General features: G+C 37.2%; 4 protein-coding genes across 7 annotated transcripts; 2 read left to right on the forward strand and 2 right to left on the reverse strand.

Moving 5' to 3' along the window:
- Positions 1-1,252: 1,252 nt before the first annotated feature.
- On the reverse strand, positions 1,253-15,655 carry LOC126759210 (katanin p80 WD40 repeat-containing subunit B1). Of its 2 annotated transcripts, XM_050473908.1 has the most exons (11): positions 15,184-15,655; positions 14,958-15,085; positions 14,684-14,901; positions 5,928-6,278; positions 5,732-5,867; positions 4,533-5,669; positions 4,432-4,473; positions 4,179-4,366; positions 4,023-4,112; positions 3,879-3,953; positions 1,253-3,800 (listed from the first exon to the last, which is right to left on the reverse strand). In XM_050473908.1, exons 1-11 carry the CDS (start codon positions 15,215-15,217, stop codon positions 3,557-3,559), a joined length of 2,643 nt encoding a protein of 880 aa, XP_050329865.1. In that variant the 5' UTR covers positions 15,218-15,655; the 3' UTR covers positions 1,253-3,556. The 2 variants fall into 2 exon arrangements, with proteins under 2 accessions (XP_050329865.1, XP_050329866.1); XM_050473909.1 differs by lacking the exon at positions 4,432-4,473.
- LOC126759212 (peroxisomal multifunctional enzyme type 2) lies at positions 10,908-13,300 on the forward strand. The gene is made up of 3 exons (XM_050473914.1): positions 10,908-11,066; positions 11,277-12,046; positions 12,107-13,300. Exons 2-3 carry the CDS (start codon positions 11,347-11,349, stop codon positions 13,192-13,194), a joined length of 1,788 nt encoding a protein of 595 aa, XP_050329871.1. The 5' UTR covers positions 10,908-11,066; positions 11,277-11,346; the 3' UTR covers positions 13,195-13,300.
- Positions 15,656-16,021: 366 nt separating the features above from the next.
- On the forward strand, positions 16,022-17,151 carry LOC126759215 (proteasome subunit alpha type-7-B). Its single transcript, XM_050473917.1, has 3 exons — positions 16,022-16,238; positions 16,321-16,550; positions 16,618-17,151. The coding sequence occupies exons 1-3, from the start codon at positions 16,137-16,139 to the stop codon at positions 17,045-17,047; spliced, it is 762 nt and encodes a 253-aa protein (XP_050329874.1). The 5' UTR covers positions 16,022-16,136; the 3' UTR covers positions 17,048-17,151.
- On the reverse strand, positions 17,128-20,690 carry LOC126759211 (uncharacterized). Of its 3 annotated transcripts, XM_050473913.1 has the most exons (11): positions 20,109-20,690; positions 19,875-20,020; positions 19,716-19,804; positions 19,185-19,658; positions 18,511-19,127; positions 18,337-18,443; positions 18,148-18,267; positions 18,002-18,079; positions 17,874-17,911; positions 17,629-17,815; positions 17,128-17,575 (listed from the first exon to the last, which is right to left on the reverse strand). In XM_050473913.1, exons 1-11 carry the CDS (start codon positions 20,201-20,203, stop codon positions 17,223-17,225), a joined length of 2,304 nt encoding a protein of 767 aa, XP_050329870.1. In that variant the 5' UTR covers positions 20,204-20,690; the 3' UTR covers positions 17,128-17,222. The 3 variants fall into 3 exon arrangements, with proteins under 3 accessions (XP_050329870.1, XP_050329867.1, XP_050329869.1); XM_050473910.1 differs by having other exon boundaries at positions 17,874-18,079; positions 20,109-20,687; XM_050473912.1 differs by having other exon boundaries at positions 17,874-18,079; positions 19,875-20,000; positions 20,109-20,206.
- Positions 20,691-20,704: the final 14 nt, after the last annotated feature.

Consider the following 20,704-nt stretch of genomic DNA (forward strand, 5'->3'; position numbering starts at 1 on the left):
CCCCCAGGATGATATAAGAGACCTTCAAAGGAGCCGTAGCCAAATTGGAAGATGGGCGTGGTACCACCCACTTAAGTGAAATCACATATTTCGAGACCCGCCCGACCGATTTCAACCAAATTTACTACGTGATTTTTTCTTATGTTGCAGTTTGAAAAAAATCAAAATCGGCTGGATGCCTTCTTCCCATATAAAACAGTTTTAAATTTCATTTGAATCTTCCACTTTCCAGTATACAAATCGAGACTGAATTACTATATCAGGTTAAGACTTTGCACGAATAATGCATTTGGGGCGTGCCACCTTATGACTAAAAATTGCCGGAATCGAACCAAAACTGCTCAAGCCCCTAGGCTCTCACTATGTGAACTCAGTGCCTATAGTTGACTGTTTATCGAAAATATCGGTAAATGTGTGAGATACATAACTGAAATACGGAAAGAATCCCTTCCTGATAGTGGTATTTAGGTGTGTCAAAAATGGATTGAATCAGGTCAATACTTCCCTTAGCCCTTATATATGTATGTACCTACTATGAAGATTTTCGAACTTCCGGGTGACTTTATACCGCATATCGTGAGTTATCTTAATAAAATTGAGACTACATGTCTTTCTTATAAAGGTGCATATTTGTACTTAGAATAAAGCAGAAAATCGAGAGAATACTTCTCCTAGACCCCATACAATCAATAACTTTAATCTTGCAAGTTGCAAGAGTATGAAATGTTTGGTCTCTTCATTACTTGTTAAATAAGTGCTGGATAATCCGATCTGAATGATTCCGACAAATAATTAGCAAAATTCCATTCCTTTATCCCAAATATGTGTGAACAAATTTTTACAACCCCTTAAAGCTAAATTACACTTTGAAAATGACTGGCTCGAAATAGGGTTTAAACCCATAGTTTCTTAGGCAAAGTGGCACCTATAAATCAACCCACTCAAATATACATATGTGTATTGAAAATAAGAAAAAAAAAATTTATTTAGTTTTTTAATAAATTCTTCAAAATTATCAAATCCATCTTTCTAAACATCATTCCATCACGCATTTAGTGGGGGTAGAGCCAGGTATAAATATAGAAATGGATTGGTTCAACACTGCTCTTTAAAGGGTTTTGGTCCTTCTACTTTGGAGAATTTGTAAGTGATTTATTGTAACAAACATTATTCAGAGCAATTTTATTCGAGTTGGCCCTCTTCAATATATTTAATTTCAAGTGTTCCCTAACCAGAGTGTAAATTCAAACAGTTCAAGATATACAAAACATTTGTTTTATTTTTATTTTCTTGCAATGGATAAGTTTCAATTAATAAAAATTAAAATATTTTTAAACATAAATTAACTGAGGAAATATTTTAAAATTAGTATATTATTCAGTTGTGAATCTTAAAACAAGGCTACGTTTATGTGGACTTTTTAAAATATAGCTAATCACATACATTTAGTATAAATAGTTTACTTATAGTGAATATACTAGGTTATTAAACGACGACATTGGTGATTACGTGATCAAATCGTGCGCTTTTTATTTTGCCTATATTCTAAAACCGTTGGTCGAATTTGTCGGTTGAGCTTATCGCTAAGCTTAAAAATTGGTAGTAAAAATGCATATACATTCGTTTGCGTATAAGCCTGGTGAATTGAAAATGCAAATCGTCTTATTATGTAATAAATAATCGGATTGGATAAGTTTGAACTTTGTTAAAAAATAGTTAATATTCAAAACATGCCTTCATTTGCTTGCATATTGCTCGTCATAAATTGTATAAAATAGTTTCCTGTAGCGGTGAAATAACCTTATATATTCTAGGTGAATGCGTACTATTTTCTACATGCGTTCAAAGTGACCGTGAGTGGAGAGCGGAAATCTCTTACTTAAGCTTAGATGACCAGTTAGATGATGATAGCATTCAGCGAGTGGTGAGCGATATATGTATGTTTGTGTGTTTCCATAAGAAGGGAGTAGTACTGATTGCAGCAATGGTGTTAGAAATAGTGATATGTGATCATGAACGTGCGCAAAGCCTCACGATTTTTTACTTTATTAATTATATACACATATATATATGTAGTATATATATGTATATATATATCCCATCTACTATTCGTACAAAAATAATTTCAAAGTTCGATGCTTATTTTGTAAATATATGCGTACTATGTGTATGTACTTAGAGTGAGTGCAGCTACAGATGCGCTCCAGTTACAACTAGAGTACAAAACATTTGTTCATTGTCATAATTTACGTTTCAATCCGCCTAGCCGAATTATTAATGGAAGGAAGTTGAATTACTCTTACGATATAAATATAATTATTTATTCTTGTCTTGCTTTTTATGTAGTTATTTACACCCTAAACACTTTTTATAAGAAACAAAAGCGAATTTCAAATCAAGATGCTCTTATCGCACTTTCTCCTTTTTTTCAGCTGTCCCTCGGCTCGCTTGTAACTCACAATCTGTACTTATTATCGTAATATCGTAAAAAAATTGCCGTCTTAGCTTCTATTATTATCATGATTTTTACATTAAAATTGCGGACCTATTTTCAGTTCTGCCACTTTCTTGTATAAAAATATGAAGTTCATAAAAATTCTCAGTTATATGTATGTACATCTTTTCTTTTGGACTGAGTTTTATATTTACTTTTGCCTTAAAAGCACTACTGTTTATACTTTTAAAAAGTATGTCTCTACTGTCATCCTACCGACGGGGTTTCAGTGCGCTTCCTCCTCCTCCTCCTAAAAGGCACTTTCCAATAACGAAATGGATTTAAATTAACGAAAATATGTGCATTGAAGCTTGTAATGGCTCACACAATTGCTATGTTACTTTCTTCATTCTCTAATTACTGGGGGAATGTTTTTAATTATCTTGTTTTTTTCGTTTTGGGAAAAAATTTGGTTTCTCAATTTTAACTCATAGGGTTTTTGTTTGGAAAAACTAGCTCGAATGAATATCTATAATATATTTATGTTATTTTAAAAATGTAAGTACGTTTATGATCACGCATAATAATTACTGAGCCCTTGTCTCACAATCATGCTTAAATGAAATTGCGTCCGCTAATTAATTATGTATATATACATATGTATGTGTGTATGTGTTCGAACTTTTTACAAAGTATGTGGATACGCGTTTTCTTATCATTGTAATTTGCAGTGTTTTGCAAGAACATTTTATTATAAAAACAAATCAATAGCGATAGGTGAATTTTTCTCAGTTTTTCTTGTTATATGTTGTTACTTTATATTTGTATCAGAAAACGGTCAACAAAATGTTGAGAATACAAACACACATGCAACTTAAAATACTGTTAGTACTAGTTTGAAACATAAATGTTACATGAAATATGCAGTGATTTAACTCTTTACGAACCTAACAATAAATTATTAACAATTTCGACACCATAACTAATGAATATAAAGGTGGACATTAAATGTATATATGTAGTGAACGGAGCCAAAGTGGCTACTGGTAAACTGAAATATAAACAACACAAAACATATGTGTGGAAACGTGTAAGGTGGAATCGGTAGACCAAAATGTTCCATTAAATATTAACGATCATGTTTTGCAATTGGGACAGAGTGCTGCCGAAATGGTTACTTTCTGGCAAATTGCGTATCTGTAGCAGCCAGTGCTGACACTCGATGCATTTGCGGTGGCGCTCTTCTCGCTCTTCTCGCGAAACATCGACTCCCAAACTATTCGACCAGGGATCTATATTGTCTTGTATAATCGGCAAGAAATTCGAAAGAATCACTCGAAGCGTGTCACAGCCGCGCGTGTAATGACTAAAATTAACCAACAAACGATATTTCGAATGAACATAGCAGAAAGTCATTTGTTAATTTGAACACGAGGTTACTTACAACTTGTGTGGGCTTTGCAACAGTTCATAGATTTCCGGTAGTAACAGAAGACACAAATCTAAGTTCCACGACGAGCTACGTGCACACAAATAGTATCAATTTAATTCATATTTACTTTATTGTCCAATGTTTGGTTATACTTACGTTTTTTCCATTATAGCGCCTAAAAGATCGACGAACACAGTTCGTCCTGTCTTGATAGCTTGCTTCAAAGCACCAATGACGTCATGAGACCTTCATAATACCAAATATACCGGAATCATAACTAAAGAACATTCAATATAATAATAAATATATTACCTTGTAGAATTCCGTATCAGCTGCAGAGTTGCATTTCTGTTGCTTAGCTCTTGAAAGATTTGTTCATGCGACGCCAGCAGTATTTGTATCTCTAAACTATCATCTATATTTTGATGGTTGCCAAAACTCTTTTGGTTCAAGTTCCCTTGTGTTAGTAACACTGGATCCGGCCGAGCGTTGACAGGTATCTACAAAAATTATGCATTAACGGTATTTATTTACATATTGAACAAATGCCTTTACACAATCTTACATTAGGGATTGTGCTGCCATCTGCAACGTAACTTGAAAATCTCTACAACAGATAATTGTTGTTGTTAATCGGATATAAATGATCGTTTGAACTGAACTTACGTTAGATTGTCTTTGAGCAGCCACCGCTGCAGAAACAGCTTGACGTTGTGGCGAGCGCAGCTCCAGGGTAGTGCGTGAGCGCGTTGGCGGCTTTGCGTAGATTTGCACACTTATATTCTTATTTCTTGCGTTCTCTTTGTTGAGATTTGATTGCGTTTCGTTTCCGCGCTTCGTCTTGTTTATGTAATGCGACGAAGATGACTTCTTCAATGGCATATTGTCATCTAATTTATGCAGCTCTGTAGAACTCACCGACGACACTTGCGACAACTTGCTACGATGCTGGTGGGAGGAGTTCATGTGTGATTTGCCACTAGTTGATATTGCTATTTGCGTGCTACGTTTTTGTGCGCTGGTTGTTGCTTTCGATTTGGGACCCTTAAACGCCGGAATCGCTTGGGCAGGCCCCATTGACGCGGTGGTTGAACTCACTGAATTTGGTCCATTTGGCTGTTGATGAATGTTTTGATTCACCGGAAAGTCTTCGACCAGCTCTGTGTGGTCATAGTTTGATATTACGGGCGGATTACTTTCATTTAAATTATATTCAATGTCATTTGCAAATGAGTTCCCCAATGGCATGTGGAGATAAATATCACGTTCTCCGGGCATTTTTAACGAACTAGGTCCATCGAAATTCAACGAGCAGTGACCGTTGCCACTGAATGAACTGTACCCAGTGCTGGATGCCATCGACGGAAAATTATATGGAGGAGAAGTGTTGGACTTATGCGTCATAGATGTCATTCCTCTATATGAAGAGTCAAAATGCAAGGAGTTACTATTGACAATATTAGTATTCACGCCATTTAATGACGTTATAGCTGGCGCTGGTGGTGGAGGAGGACATGTGGTATCCAGCAAGGATTCGTCAACCAACTCAAGACTTAAATTTGGGGATGAATGGCCATCAATACTGGGACTTCTGTTATCTTCATTCTCTTCTACTAGTCGCGATGTTTTTGGGCCAGTGATTGACAATCTTAACTTCTGGCTACCACGCGAGAAGCTCTTGCGTGTAGTAGAGTTATGACTGAAAGCGGTGGGCGTTGAATTGGTTGGATTGTAAAATGGAAATACGCGATCAATGCTAAGTGCATTGATGGAAACAAGGCTTTGTTCATATGAACCACATATCTAAGAAATAACCATAATATTTACAGAAGATAATATTCAACAAATTGAGGAAGTCGACATACCAACTTTCGATTAACCACCTTCATATCGCCTAACGCTGTCCAGGTTGATATTATGTGATCGAATTCGCGATCTGGTTCCCAACCGATCACAGAAATACCTGCTGCTGTGCCCACGAAGAGACATTCTCCATTCTCACTAAAACAGAAAGGGTATATACTATTAGGTCTATAAAATCTTATAACACAACTCTCTAACCTGAAAGTTATGCACTTTATTGGATGACCATAAAATTGACTTTCTGTTTCTGTTTGTGATATACGCGATTGACTTTCCAAATCATATATGCTAATGGTGCCGTCGACGCGCCCAACTGCTAATAGGAACTCAAACGGATGGAATTGGATGCAAGTAATGGCAGCTGCTGGAGGGTGCTCACTAAACTCCATAATTTGTTTACTTTTTCGTATATCCCAGATGATTATGGATCCTTCTGTGCCAGCAGATGCAATCCACAACCCATCTGGCGAAAACTTTACCGAGTTAACCTGAGCGATATGGCCCCGATAAATTTTAATGCATCTATTTTGATTTTTAACATCCCACAACCTGCAAAGAATAATATTTTTTTACATTATAGATAATTATATTATATTTGGGCTAGGAGTAGTTAATCGAAATTATTTTGAGTACCAAAACCCGTCTTTAGTCATAAAAGAGACATTTTATTAAGACACACATTGTATTTAGATATTTGTAGCTCATCATTTATGCTTGATTTCTCTATTGTAATTAAATAATTAATGAGGAGGATGGGGTCATGTGTAGAAGTTCACGCAAGTGAGGAAAGTTCTCTGATCGCCATTCACTTGGGAGTGGCCAGAAACGATTCTTTTACATATGACTCAAGCAGCTCACGACTTCCGGTCTTTGACCAAGTATCCTCTGGGTAGCCTAAGAACATCCGTTCGAAGGTGAGCTAAAGTGAGAAGGCGAAACACCCCTGCAAAGGGTTGTGCGCTGGGTTTGGGACCCGCCACGTAAAAAGCTCACCCCAATGAAAAACCAACAGCAGCCTCGGATGAGAGACCCCCCTTTTGATGACGACCATGGCAAACGAAAGAAAGACTACGAATTAAGGGCATGCACCTGGAATGTCCGGTCCCTTAATTGGGAAGGTGCCGCTGCCCAGCTGGTTGATGTCCTCGTAAAACAAAGGCTGACATCACCGCCGTCCAAGAAATGCGATGGACGGGACAAGGACAGAGACGAGTAGGTCCTTGTAACATTTACTACAGTGGCCATATAAAGGAGCGCAAGTTTGGTGTGGGATTCGTGGTGGGAGAGAGACTCCGTCGCCGAGTACTATCATTCACTCCGGTGGATGAACGTCTAGCCACAATCCGCATCAAAGCGAGGTTCTTCAACATATCGCTGATCTGCGCCCACGCTCCGACGGATGAGAAGGACGATGTGACCAAAGATGCCTTTTATGAGTGCTTGGAACGCACTTATGAGAGATGCCCCCGCCACGATGTCAAAATCGTGCTTGGCGACTTCAACGCCAGGGTGGGCAAAGAAGGTATCTTTGGCACTACGGTCGGTAAATTCAGCCTCCACGAGGAAACATCCCCAAATGGGTTGAGGCTGATCGACTTCGCCGGGGCCCGAAATATGGTTATCTGTAGTACTAGATTCCAGCACAAAAAAAATTCATCAAGCTACCTGGCTGTCTCCGGATCGAAAAACTACCAACCAGATCGATCATGTTGTGATAGACGGAAGACACGTCTCCAGTGTTTTAGATGTGCGTGCGCTCCGAGGTCCTAACATCGACTCGGACCACTATCTTGTTGCAGCCAAGATTCGCACCCGCCTCTGTGCAGCAAAAAACGCACGCCAACAAACACAAGGAAGGTTCGACGTCGAAAAGCTGCAATCACAACAGACTGCCGAACGATTTTCTACTCGGCTTGCACTCCTGCTCTCTGAGAGCACTCATCAACAACTCGGTATAAGGGAACTGTGGGACGGCATTTCAAACTCCTTACGTACAGCTGCATCCGAAACCCTTGGTTTTCGGAAAGTGCAAAAGAACTGGTACGACGAGGAGTGCCGCGCCGCAGCGGAGAGAAAACAGGCTGCCTACCTCGCAACGTTACGATCGACCACAACACGTGCGGGATGGGATAGATACCGAGAATTGAAGAAGGAAGCGAGACGCATCTGCAGACAGAAAAAGAAAGAGGCCGAAATGCGTGAGTATGAAGAGCTTGATAAGCTGGCCGACAGGGGTAATGCTTGAAAATTCTACGAAAAAATGCGGCGGCTTACAGAAGGTTTCAAGACCGGAGCATACTCTTGTAGAACCCCCAAATGTGATCTAGTCACTGATGCCCAGAGTATACTTAAATTATGGAGGGAACACTTCTCCAGCCTGCTGAATGGCAGTGAACGCCCAACACCAGGAGAAGGAGAACCCGATTCCCCAATCGATGACGATGGAGCAGACGTACCATTACCCGACCATAAAGAAGTTCGAATAGCAATTGCCCGCCTGAAGAACAACAAAGCGGCAGGGGCCGACGGATTGCCGGCCGAGCTATTCAAACACGGCGGCGAAGAACTGATAAGGAGCATGCATCAGCTTCTTTGTAAAATATGGTCGGACGAAAGCATGCCCAACGATTGGAATTTAAGTGTGCTATGCCCAATCCATAAAAAAGGAGACCCCACAATCTGCGCCAACTACCGTGGGATTAGCCTCCTCAACATCGCATATAAGGTTCTATCGAGCGTATTGTGTGAAAGATTAAAGCCCACCGTCAACAAACTGATTGGACCTTATCAGTGTGGCTTCAGACCTGGAAAATCAACAACCGACCAGATATTCACCATGCGCCAAATCTTGGAAAAGACCCGTGAAAGGAGAATCGACACACACCACCTCCTCGTCGATTTCAAAGCTGCTTTCGACAGCACGAAAAGGAGCTGCCTTTATGCCGCAATGTCTGAATTTGGTATCCCCGCAAAACTAATACGGCTGTGTAAACTGACGTTGAGCAACACCAAAAGCTCCGTCAGGATCGGGAAGGACCTCTCCGAGCCGTTCGATACCAAACGAGGTTTCAGACAAGGCGACTCCCTATCGTGCGACTTCTTCAACCTGCTTCTGGAGAAAATAGTACGAGCTGCAGAACTAAACAGAGAAGGTACCATCTTCTATAAGAGTGTACAGCTGCTGGCGTACGCCGACGATATTGATATCATCGGCCTCAACACCCGCGCCGTTAGTTCTGCTTTCTCCAGGCTGGACAAGGAAGCACAGAAAATGGGTCTGGTAGTGAACGAGGGCAAGACGAAATATCTCCTGTCATCAAACAAACAGTCGTCGCACTCGCGACTTGGCTCTCACGTCACTGTTGACAGTCATAACTTTGAAGTCGTAGATAATTTCGTCTATCTGGGAACCAGCGTAAACACCACCAACAATGTCAGCCTAGAAAACCAACGCAGGATAACTCTTGCCAACAGGTGCTACTTCGGACTGAGTAGGCAATTGAAAAGTAAAGTCCATAATTCCCGTCCTGCTATATGGTGCAGAGGCTTGGACGTTGTCAACAACTGATGAGTCGACGTTGCGAGTTTTCGAGAGAAAAGTTCTGCGAAAGATTTATGGTCCTTTGCGCGTTGGCCACGGCGAATATCGCATTCGATGGAACGATGAGCTGTACGAGATATACGACGACATTGACATAGTTCAGCGAATTAAAAGACAGCGGCTACGCTGGCTAGGTCATGTTGTCCGAATGGACGAAAACACTCCAGCTCTGAAAGTATTCGACGCTGTACCTGCCGGGGAAGCAGAGGAAGAGGATTACCTCCACTCCGTTGGAAGGACCAAGTGGAGAAGGACCTGGCTACGCTTGGAATATCCAATTGGCGCCACGTAGCGAAAAGGAGAAACGACTGGCGCGCTGTTGTTAGCTCGGCTATAATCGCGTAAGCGGTGTCTACGCCAATTAAGAAGAAGAAGAAGAATTAAAAATATTGCCATAAGCCCCATTTTCAACCTGTAACATATGTATACTTGTCATGTGAATATTATGTAACTAATTTGGTTCAATCAAGTGGCCGTGATCATGTTCAGGTGTCATCTGGTACACACTCCCTGTATCATGAAACTGTTGTTTGTACCAACTAAAACTAATCGAGATAGATGGAGAGTTATACATACATATGTATATTGTAAATGATAATGATTTATCTCTACTCGAATTTATGGTGACTGTTAACTAAATTCGAGAGATAACATTATCTTGAAATTATTTTCTTACGATGTGAAATAGATAGTATGCCATCTCAAGTCTAAAAATTGTCAAACTCGAGCCACAACTTTTGAAGCCACCAAATACCGAAAATTTGGACCCCAGTATATGTGGCTAACTTTTTACAGAAAATATCGATCAATGTGTGAGACATAATATGTCTAATATTATTATTGTAATTCGGAGATATTATATTTCTGATAAGACTAAGTATCTCCATCTAATGTTCTTATGCCTAAAAAGGGTCAAATCGGGTCTATACTACTTTGAACCCATTTACCCAATATAAAAATTTAAAACTTCCGGTTGCCTTATGCAGTATAGTATATCCGTTAATTTGTAAGATATGTTTGCAAAACTAAGTGAACGCATAATTGAATTCTTTCGCAATTTTGTCAAAACCTGACAATACCAAACCATTGGATGAATATATTCAGGGAATATACTATAATAAAATGTAATTATATTGTATATTCTATAATTACATTCATTACTATTACTATTATTTTATGTTCTCAGATAAAACTAATAAGGCTTATTCACATACAATTTTCCACGCTTGACGTGTTAGAAAATACTAAACAACGAAGGGAAATGCCACAATTTACGCTTTTTTCCCCGCGTTTCTCTATAATAAAAATGGCGATTGTTGCTTGACAAAACATAAAAAGATGAGTGTTGTCCAATATTTTGCTGGGCTTCGCGTCAAAAACATGTTATGTGAACACAAAAACACGTCCTACAAGAGCGTACATTGAACTTTTCTGTCTAAACATATGGCTATGTGAATTGGCCTTTACATTGTGCGCAGTATGTTGCGAGAATTTAAGCAAAGACACAAACCATAAGCAATAAAACAAAAACGAAACTGATAAATGTCATTAAACGGAATTGAGAATGCATAATATGAACAAAGGTTATTGGATAAATACATGTTCAGCAAATTTTTTACTCGCCGTGATTTCAAAATTCGATGACGTTTACTAAAACAATTAAGTAAATATCAAAAAACACGGTGCATCGTTAACGTATACATATACAAACTAAAATATTTCAGAATTTTACTTAGGTGAGTTAAAAGTCATTCGAACTTTGTTCCACACAGTAGAAAGCCTCCAACATACGAATGTGTCTTAATATATGTACATATGTATATGTAATAAAAAAGGTAGTTTTATTTATCGGATGTTCCTTATCATTATGCACACATTCAAGAGAGGTGGACTTTGTTTTGCAAAGTGAAACTAATCAGATGTGCATTGTTAATTTAATTCCACAGTTGTGGAAATCAGCTTCAGTTTACCAGTGGCAAGTGCGACTTACAGTACCTAAAAGCGATCGTGAGTAAAATGGCCGAGAAATTACGTTTTGATGGTCGAGTTGCCGTTGTTACGGGTGCCGGTTCTGGGCTTGGTCGTGAATATGCACTGCTCTTTGGATCTCGAGGGGCGAAGGTTGTGGTAAATGATTTAGGTGGTAGTTTCCACGGCGATGGAGCATCCAAACGAGCCGCAGATATTGTAGTCGATGAGATTCGTGCACAAGGAGGCACTGCGGTTGCTGATTACAATTCAGTTGTTGACGGTTCAAAGGTCATAGAAACAGCTATCAACAATTTCGGGCGTGTCGATATACTAGTGAATAATGCGGGAATTCTTCGCGATCGCAGCATTGCCAAGACTTCCGATCTAGATTGGGATTTGATAAATGCAGTCCACTTAAAAGGCAGTTTCAAGTGTACACAAGCCGCTTGGCCGTATATGCGAAAACAAAATTACGGACGGATCATTATGACTTCATCAAATTCAGGAATTTATGGTAATTTTGGTCAAGCCAACTATTCAGCTGCGAAAATGGGGCTGGTTGGCTTGGCCAACACAGTTGCCATTGAGGGCCAGAAAAACAATATACATTGCAATGTTATCATTCCAACTGCGGCTAGTCGCATGACCGAAGACATCCTTCCAGACATACTTTTCAATGAGCTGAAACCACACCTGATTGCACCTGTTGTGGTATACTTGTGTCACGAATCTTGCAAAGATAACGGTAAGTGACTTGGAACATAATAAATATAAAGTGCAAAATTTTGAATTTTCATTATTTTAGGATCCTATATTGAGAGTGCTGCGGGTTGGGCTACAAAACTAAATATTGTACGTGGCAAGGGTTGTGTATTGCGCACATCTATTGATCAAACTACCACAACGCCAGAATACGTGCAAAGCGTATGGGCAAAGATCACTGACATGACAGACGCCAAGCATTTGGACACAATCGGGCAGGCTTCTGGCTCTTTATTAGAAGTTCTGGAAAAGTTGAAAGACGGCAAATTTGGAGGATACGAAGATACTTTTAAATATAGCAACAAAGATTTGATTCTTTACGCATTGGGTATCGGTGCCAGTGTCAAAAATGAAAACGATCTCAAATTTCTATATGAAAATCACCCCGAATTCTCGGCTATCCCTTCATATTTTGTGTTGCCAGGTCTCATGTTATGTATGACCACTGATATTGTAGGCAATGCATTACCTTCAGGAAAGGCTCATCTATCAAATATTCTACATGGAGAACAATATTTGGAAATATGTGACGACATTCCTACAAGCGGAACCCTTACCACTATCGGAAAAGTATTTGATGTTATGGACAAGGGGTCTGGCGCACTTGTTGTAACGAATACTGACACATATGATGAAAGTGGCCGACTTTTAGTTAAAAATCAAAGTTCCACTTTCATAGTTGGAGCTGGAAATTTTGGAGGAAAAAAGACACCGATAAAAGGAGTTATACCAATTGTGAATCCACCAAATCGGAGCCCAGACGCCACATGTCAATACAAAACAACAGCGGACCAAGCCGCTTTGTACAGACTCTCTGGTGATTTAAATCCCCTACATATTGATCCTGATTTCGCAGCTTTAGGCGGATTTAAGACACCAATTTTACATGGTCTATGTTCATTGGGTTTCTCAGTACGCGCGATTTTGGCACAGTACGCCAACAATAATGTATCACTTTTTAAAGCTGTAAAGTTAAGATTTTCGGCCCCTGTTATACCAGGTCAAACACTTAAGATTGACATGTGGAAGGAAGGCAAACGAGTTCTCTTTACTACCACCGTCGTGGAAACTGGAACGAAGGCAATTATTGGGGGATATGTAGATCTAAAGGATATTGCGGCCAAATTGTGAAGATTCGAAAAACATATATTCACTTGATTCAAAACACAATAATATTTTATGGTTTTTAAAGGGGTATTTTCTTATTACTTAAATAAAATTATTTTGTTAACTATTAGAGGATTGCAGTTTTATTCTAGTTAGGAATTAGTTTAATTGAAAAAAGTTACTTCCAAAATGATCAGAATATATGTGGATAGTTTTACTTAAAAAAAAGCAAGTCCACGAAAACAAAACGAACGAAATCTTATTTCAACCAAAACAACGAAGAGCTTTTGTACTGTTATTGCAAAAATATTAACAATTCTTGGATGGGTGTATACTTTAAAGAAGACGTGAACATTTCTTTTTCGACAAATTCAAGAACATCAACCAATTTCGATTTACAAATTTGCAACAGGCTTTATCGCCTTTTTTAAATGTCATATGCATATGTACATACTTTCGTCAGTATATAATTTTCCATACGAACAAAAATTCATATTCCCCTTACAAGTTAAAGAGAAAACTTTCTTCCATCTTCATCGTCTGTAAACCAGTTACACTCAATTTTCTAATTGTTATAATATCGTACATATGTACATATTAAGCTATTAAATTATAACTTAAGCAATAAAATACCAGTGAAACCACGAATACGATGCTTGTAAAAAATACCGGAATAAAAACTATTACATACACATAAGTACATATGTATATATGTATGTACATATATGTATGTATGTAAGTTCGCAAATATGCATGCCTATTATTCGTTGAGCATCAATAAATAAATTTTGCTTCAATTTTTTTATTTACAAAAATCTGAATAACATGTATGAATGTAGATGTGTTTATGTGTAGGTAAGCATTGACAGCAGCCAAGCTACATGTACGCTTTTATAAGATATAGAAGTAGCCTTAACGTGTGGGTTTCTAGTTATTTCAAATATGAATACAATTCGGCAAACTAACTTATGATTATTAGGGTTTTCATATAGTCTCATAAAGTTATAACTTTTTTAAAGAAGTGTACAAATTTATGATTTTATGCTTTTACGATGCGTTATGACAAGTTGTGAGTCCCTAATTAATTATTATACAACCTAACAAATAGATATAAAAGTCATATTATATATTAACTTATTTTTAATGCAGTTTCATCGAACGAAGGTAAATAGTGTCACTATGTACCATTGATAAAACCAAAGCTGACAAAAAAGAAAAACTCCTACGCAAATCACGACCTATTGAAATGCTTTGGTTTGAGCTCAAAAGTTCATTGAAATGCGATTCGAGTTTAAAATATAAAATCTAACAAAACAAAGTCGAAAAGGGTAAAATTCCTCTTTGTTTTTTGAACATATGTTTGTATGTATCTGAATTAAGTTTCTACTTAGATACATATATACATATGTTGATAAAAAATCCATATGTAAAACAATAAACATGCAGATGTGTAAGTTATTTTAAATATTACTCATCTAAAATAAATTTAACATTGTTAGAAGCTTAGGCTTACCTGACGGTGGTATCATTGCTGCCCGATACCACATATTCACCAGAAGGATTAAAATCTAGAGTTCGTACACTTTTCATATGACCATTCAAAGTCGAACAAATGGTTTGTGCGTTTAAGTCCCATCGCCTAATAATACCAATATCGTCCGCCGAATACACGAAATCGTCATTATATGCAAAACGTACACAATCAATGGGCCTGTTATGTCCTGTTAAGGACTGGAATGACAACATATGTATTAGTGACAGAAGTCCACATATACCATATAACTTACCATGAAAAGCTCTTCCCGACCGATTGCCCACAAATTCACATTTCGGTCCTGCCCTCCAGTTACTAAAACACTCCCAGTTTCTCCAAGGTCTAGACTGGTAACATTTCCGTCATGAGCTTTTATCTCATCTACAGAGAAATTTTGAGACAGAGTTCCATTGAGAAGATTTAAAAAAATGTTCCTTCGCACAAAAAATAAAGTTTGCATAAGGAAGGTTGAAACTTACATATTTTAGCGGTCAATTTTCTAGCCAATGCCATAACTTTTAGCCACCTCTATATATTCAATGTACTCCGTTGTTCTGTCAAATTTATAAATCAAATATATTTACTTTATTCTAAGAATAAAGAATTTCTGAATTTTAATACAGAAGTTTTTCTTCTATTGTTATGCTTGGTTTTCTTGATATCTTTCATTCGTCGACTAAGTTGTCGTTGCCGTCATCATTGTTACCGTTTACGAATTCTACAAATCTCAATTTTTAGCTCAAGAATTTTTCATGCACCCGACGTCGTTGTCACCGTCACAGCCGTTACTTTTACGCAATTTTCTATTTTCGTTTCAAATCACGCAACATTCGTCCATGGATGCTTTCCAATTATAAAAATACAACACAAAAATTTTATTTGATTCTTTTGCATAAAATAAAAGGAAAACAAAACTTTTTTCGTCGTCGTTGACGTTGTTCACAAAATACTGTCAAAACCATCTGAGAAATCGGACAATGACGACATAAATAGAAAGGAAACTGATAAATGACATCTCAAAAGAAGTACCAAAAAACGGACTGCCAACCCTCTAGTAGACTCAAAAATACATACACAGAGATCAAAAAATCTTGATTTTTAGCTCTTGGAATAATAGAAGTCATGTAACGTACTCAACCCACTCAGCGAACTAATCAGAAGATTGTAAATTTTTAAAAGTGATCTCAATTTCCTACTCACATTATAAATCATATTCCTTCATAATTAATTTTACTTTGAGTGCCATCTCTGTGTGAAATTTGTTATATTCCTAAGAGAATCTTAGTCTGGCAACTTTAACTGAACTCAGACTAAGTCTGGCAGTGCTCTTTCGCGAAGCTGACAAACACTTTTTCATTTATTGTAATTATTGCCGCAATTCATTGTAGTTTAGTTTTTATCAGAGCTTGTGAAATATAAATATTACAGCAAAATGTCTGCACGTTATGATCGCGCTGTAACTATCTTCTCCCCAGATGGTCATTTGTTACAAGTGGAATATGCACAGGAAGCAGTGCGTCGAGGATCTTCTGCTGTAAGTGACCTTAACCTCCCTTGTCCATACTTATCCTTTTCAATCTCGACCAAATACTACAGCTTATTAACAAAATTTTCAGGTTGGAGTTCGAGGAAAAGATGTGGTTGTGTTGGGTGTAGAAAAAAAATCAATGCCTACTTTGCAATTAGATCGGACAGTTCAGAAAATTTGTACATTGGATGAACATGTAATCATTGCATTTGCCGGTTTAACTGCTGATGCTCGTATTCTTATTAATCGAGCTAGAGTCGAATGTCAAAGTCACAAATTGAATGTTGAGGATCCCGTCACCTTGGAATATATAACACGGTAAGGTTGAATTAAATATATAAATATCGGACAAAATTTACATCGAACTTAAATTATAACTTATTAGGTACATTGCTCAATTAAAACAAAAATACACACAGAGCAATGGTAGACGACCCTTTGGAATATCGTGTTTGATCGCTGGATTCGACAGTAATGGTGAACCACATCTTTACCAGACTGAACCTTCTGGAAATTATTATGAATGGAAAGCCAATGCCGTTGGTCGTGCTGCAAAAACCGTTCGCGAGTACTTAGAAAAGCACTACAAAGAGGAAAGCGTTGCAGAAGAAGACTCGGCAGTGAGGCTCACAATAAAAGCGCTTCGTGAGGTAGCACAGTCCAGTGGGAATTTAGAAATTGTTGTAATGAAAAAAGCAGAAAAACCTGGTGATGCACCAAAATTGGTTACACTTTCTGCGGAAGAAGTAAAAAAACACGTTGAAGCTATTAAGCAAGAAAAAGAAGAAAACGAGAAGAAAAGCCAGAAAAAGTAAATATTTTTTGGATCCTTATCACATACCTTTGCTTTTTCTTAAACTAAAAGTTTATGTAATCGGAAATAAAATATATTAAATAAAGATTTGTACAATCAACGTCATTATATTCTTTCGTATATACAAAAATATCACATTGGCTTACTTTATATAAACATACATTTTATATCTTATTTTAAATGAGATCACTAGGAGATAGCTGTGATTCACCTTCTGCTAAATAAATTTGCATTGCTTTATATAATAAAGATATTCCAAACATTTTTTTCTCCTTCATGGTCCAAGTCTGCGCTGGGCCGTAGTAGTCTCCACGCTTGTGATTTGTTAAATGCTGTATCCCAAAGGCATCAATTATAGCCGCCTCGCGAGTATAAGCTTCTGAAGGCAATATATTGTGAAAAACGTGAAGGCACACCACACCCTTTCCGCATCTCCAAATATCCAGAATCCGTTCCAACTTCTTGTTATCCAAAGGCTTTTGAACATTTGCTTTAAAAATATCTAGACAAAGCGTCTGTTTCCTTATAGCTATAAAAAATATATTTAACTATACAATTCATATCCAATTGATTATGATTTACATGAAGCTTTCCCCCGCTGGGACTGTACTAAATCTGTTCTGGAATTAGTAATCTTCTGGTGACTATGAACTCGGGAATGTAACTTCATAGCTTCATATAAATGGGAGTACGGACGAGAAGTTTTCCCTTTTCCAACATAGAACACTGATTCAAGGAAGCGCACCCACGCTTTATGCCTCTCTATATACTGTGTATGAGAAAAATATTTAATTATTTATAAAAATGCCTTTGATTAGAAAACGTACCAGGCTTTCTCCGGGTAAATTGCAAGAAATTCGCGGATCTATTAGCATATATATAAAACTTTGCTTAAGATGACCTTCTCTCATTTTATGTTTATTTTGTAAATTAGCAAAGTATTCAGTCGACTTACATTCATACTTGTGGTACTCTGGTATTAGGGCAAAATGTTCCGGAGAACGTATAGTCCGTTGCAATTCCACAGATAATTCTAATTCAATCGAAACCAATTAACAACAGATATAGATAATATAATAATATATGTTCAAAATTATATACTTGCACACTCTGTGGCGTTTTGTTTTCCATTTGTATTTATCTGTTGGAGATCCGGAGCATTTCTTTTATATTTTATAAGTCTTTTTATGTAAAGTCGTTTTGTACTCTTTGTTATTGGACCTTTAAAAATATTTATTAGTTTAATAATTAAGCATTACGCGTATACATAAATACTACATAATTAGTTACCAGGAGGATCGCCAAACTGAGCCAGTTCAGCACGCAGTTCATCAGTTTCATAATCCAAAATGTGTGTCTCATTAGTCGATACAGTACTGTCCAAATTTTGTTGTTCACTTAAAAATCAATTTAAATATTATATAAACATTTAAAACATGTATTTGTAAAATTTTATTTTAGTACCAATTAGTAGCACTCTTCTGACTACTGAGAAGTTTAGTTTCGTAAAAGACTAGCCCATTCTCATCATCGGTATGAACGTAAGCTTCCGCCATTTGTAGTATATAATCCCCTGATGGATTTTTGTCAGATTTTTTTTTTAAATATTTCTTTGGTGAGTTTTTCAAAGGTTGTTTCTTAATACTTCCACTGAGTTCGTTCTCAATTATTGGGGGCACTGTATGATAACTACTATCTAGGTCTGGTTCTTGATCCAATACATGGGCCTGGGCAGCTTTTTGTATTATGGCACCCAAAGAGAGATTTGAGATCATAATCGGATTGGTTTCAGATTCGTTGTCTTCAGATACTGTTTTCGCATTTTCTTGTAAAATAGTGTTAGTGAAATTCAGGTGATCACTTTTCATTACTTCGTCTACCATTTCATCTACATCTGAGTAACACCTCAAAATAGACCTTTTAGCACGTGATAACTCAACTTTCTTTCGCCATGCTTCGATCATTGAAATACAGGAACGATCTAAATTAGATGTCTTAGAAAGTTCCTTCAAATTTTTCTCAGTGAGGTGAAATACATTAACAGAAGATTGCCTATCAGTAGATTCCTTTTCTTGATCTTCCTGTACATAAAATGATTGTCAAATTAACTTTATGATATATAGGTATATAAGGAATACCTTAGTATTTGAATCTGGCACTTCTAACTTCTCACATTCGAAGTCACGTGATTTATTTTTAGAGTTTGGTGGAGATCCAATAGATGGAAATATCGGTTGTGGTCGGTGTCGACGATGAGTTATATTTATATAATACGGAGATGTCACATCATAATTGTAGTGTACACGGTTCGGTGTGTACTTATTGTTTGGTGCATCAGGGTTTCCTGAGTCATTATTACGAACATTAGAAAGCATTCTGTTAACAGGTGTCACATTGGAATCTTCTTCTTTTTGTTTATTTGATTCTCCTCTGGTTGAATAATTGTCTTTATCAGAAACATATTCTGTGGATCTTTTACGCACGAGTTCATATTTATGTTGAAAAATATGGTCTCTGATTACCTCCAATACATCAAAATGGCATTCTTCGATAGCGTAATGTATTGGTGTTTTTCGTTCATCGTCCAGTAAATCATGTCGAGCACCATATTTCTAAATTTTATTCACGTTAACTTCGCTTATAATAATTTTATTAGAGTTATTACGTACCAAAAGTAAAACGACTATATCTACACGGCCAAATATCGCAGCAACATGCAATGGTGTCATATTTTCGTTTGACCGAACATTGGCGTCAGCTTAAGTTCACAAAATAAAAAAAATTACAGACATGAATTTAAAGCATAGTGAACGCTATATTTAACTTACCACCGCCTTCAAGGAATATTTTTATAATGTCCACAGCAACTGCCGCGTTATCCATTCCACATGCATAATGAAGGGGTGATATACCGCGTTCGATAGGAACATAACTCGCATCTACCTTATTTTTAGCTATTATGGCATATATATCACTAACAATTTGAATTCATACATATGTACATAAATGTTATATATAAAAAATTAATGTAATGTGTAATAATATTTAATCTCAGTTGTTACCTTTCGTTTCCATCCTCCAGTGCATCCAGTAAAATCAAAGAAATAAAATTTGACCGCTGGTCCACTTGGAACTTTGTCATATCTGGGTCACTCATAACTGCTTTATATAAGTTGTTTTGAACTGGTAGTGTTGCTTATTTTAAGTGGTTCGACTAACTTTACTTTAATTTCAGTATTTATCGCGGCATTTATCTAATATTTTTGTTTAAATAAGTGTTGTATTCATTAACCTTCCACGCTCGACATTTAATACGTTTCGTACTGTACCACAGCTCTGTTCCCGTAAGCCATGGCTGTACTTATAAAACATCTTCTTACTGACAAACGTCAACGCAAAATTAGACTTTTATAGTACGATTATTTGAAGTCATACTGATTAAATGTTGTGCAACTTAATTCATCATAGGGAAGTATTTTTAAACATTACTATAGCTATATCCCTATTACCGTGTGAGCCACTTATCGGCTAAGCCACCAGTTAATTACTCAGAGATTTCTGTTAAAGTTTCTTAAGACCACATTGACAATTCTAACCGAAACTCTTGTGATCACGTTTTTACGCAAAGACGTTGTAGTTTCACATACACATACATTTC

This window comes from Bactrocera neohumeralis, chromosome 5 (assembly GCF_024586455.1).
Source record: "Bactrocera neohumeralis isolate Rockhampton chromosome 5, APGP_CSIRO_Bneo_wtdbg2-racon-allhic-juicebox.fasta_v2, whole genome shotgun sequence".
NCBI classification, from domain to species: Eukaryota; Metazoa; Arthropoda; class Insecta; order Diptera; family Tephritidae; genus Bactrocera; species Bactrocera neohumeralis.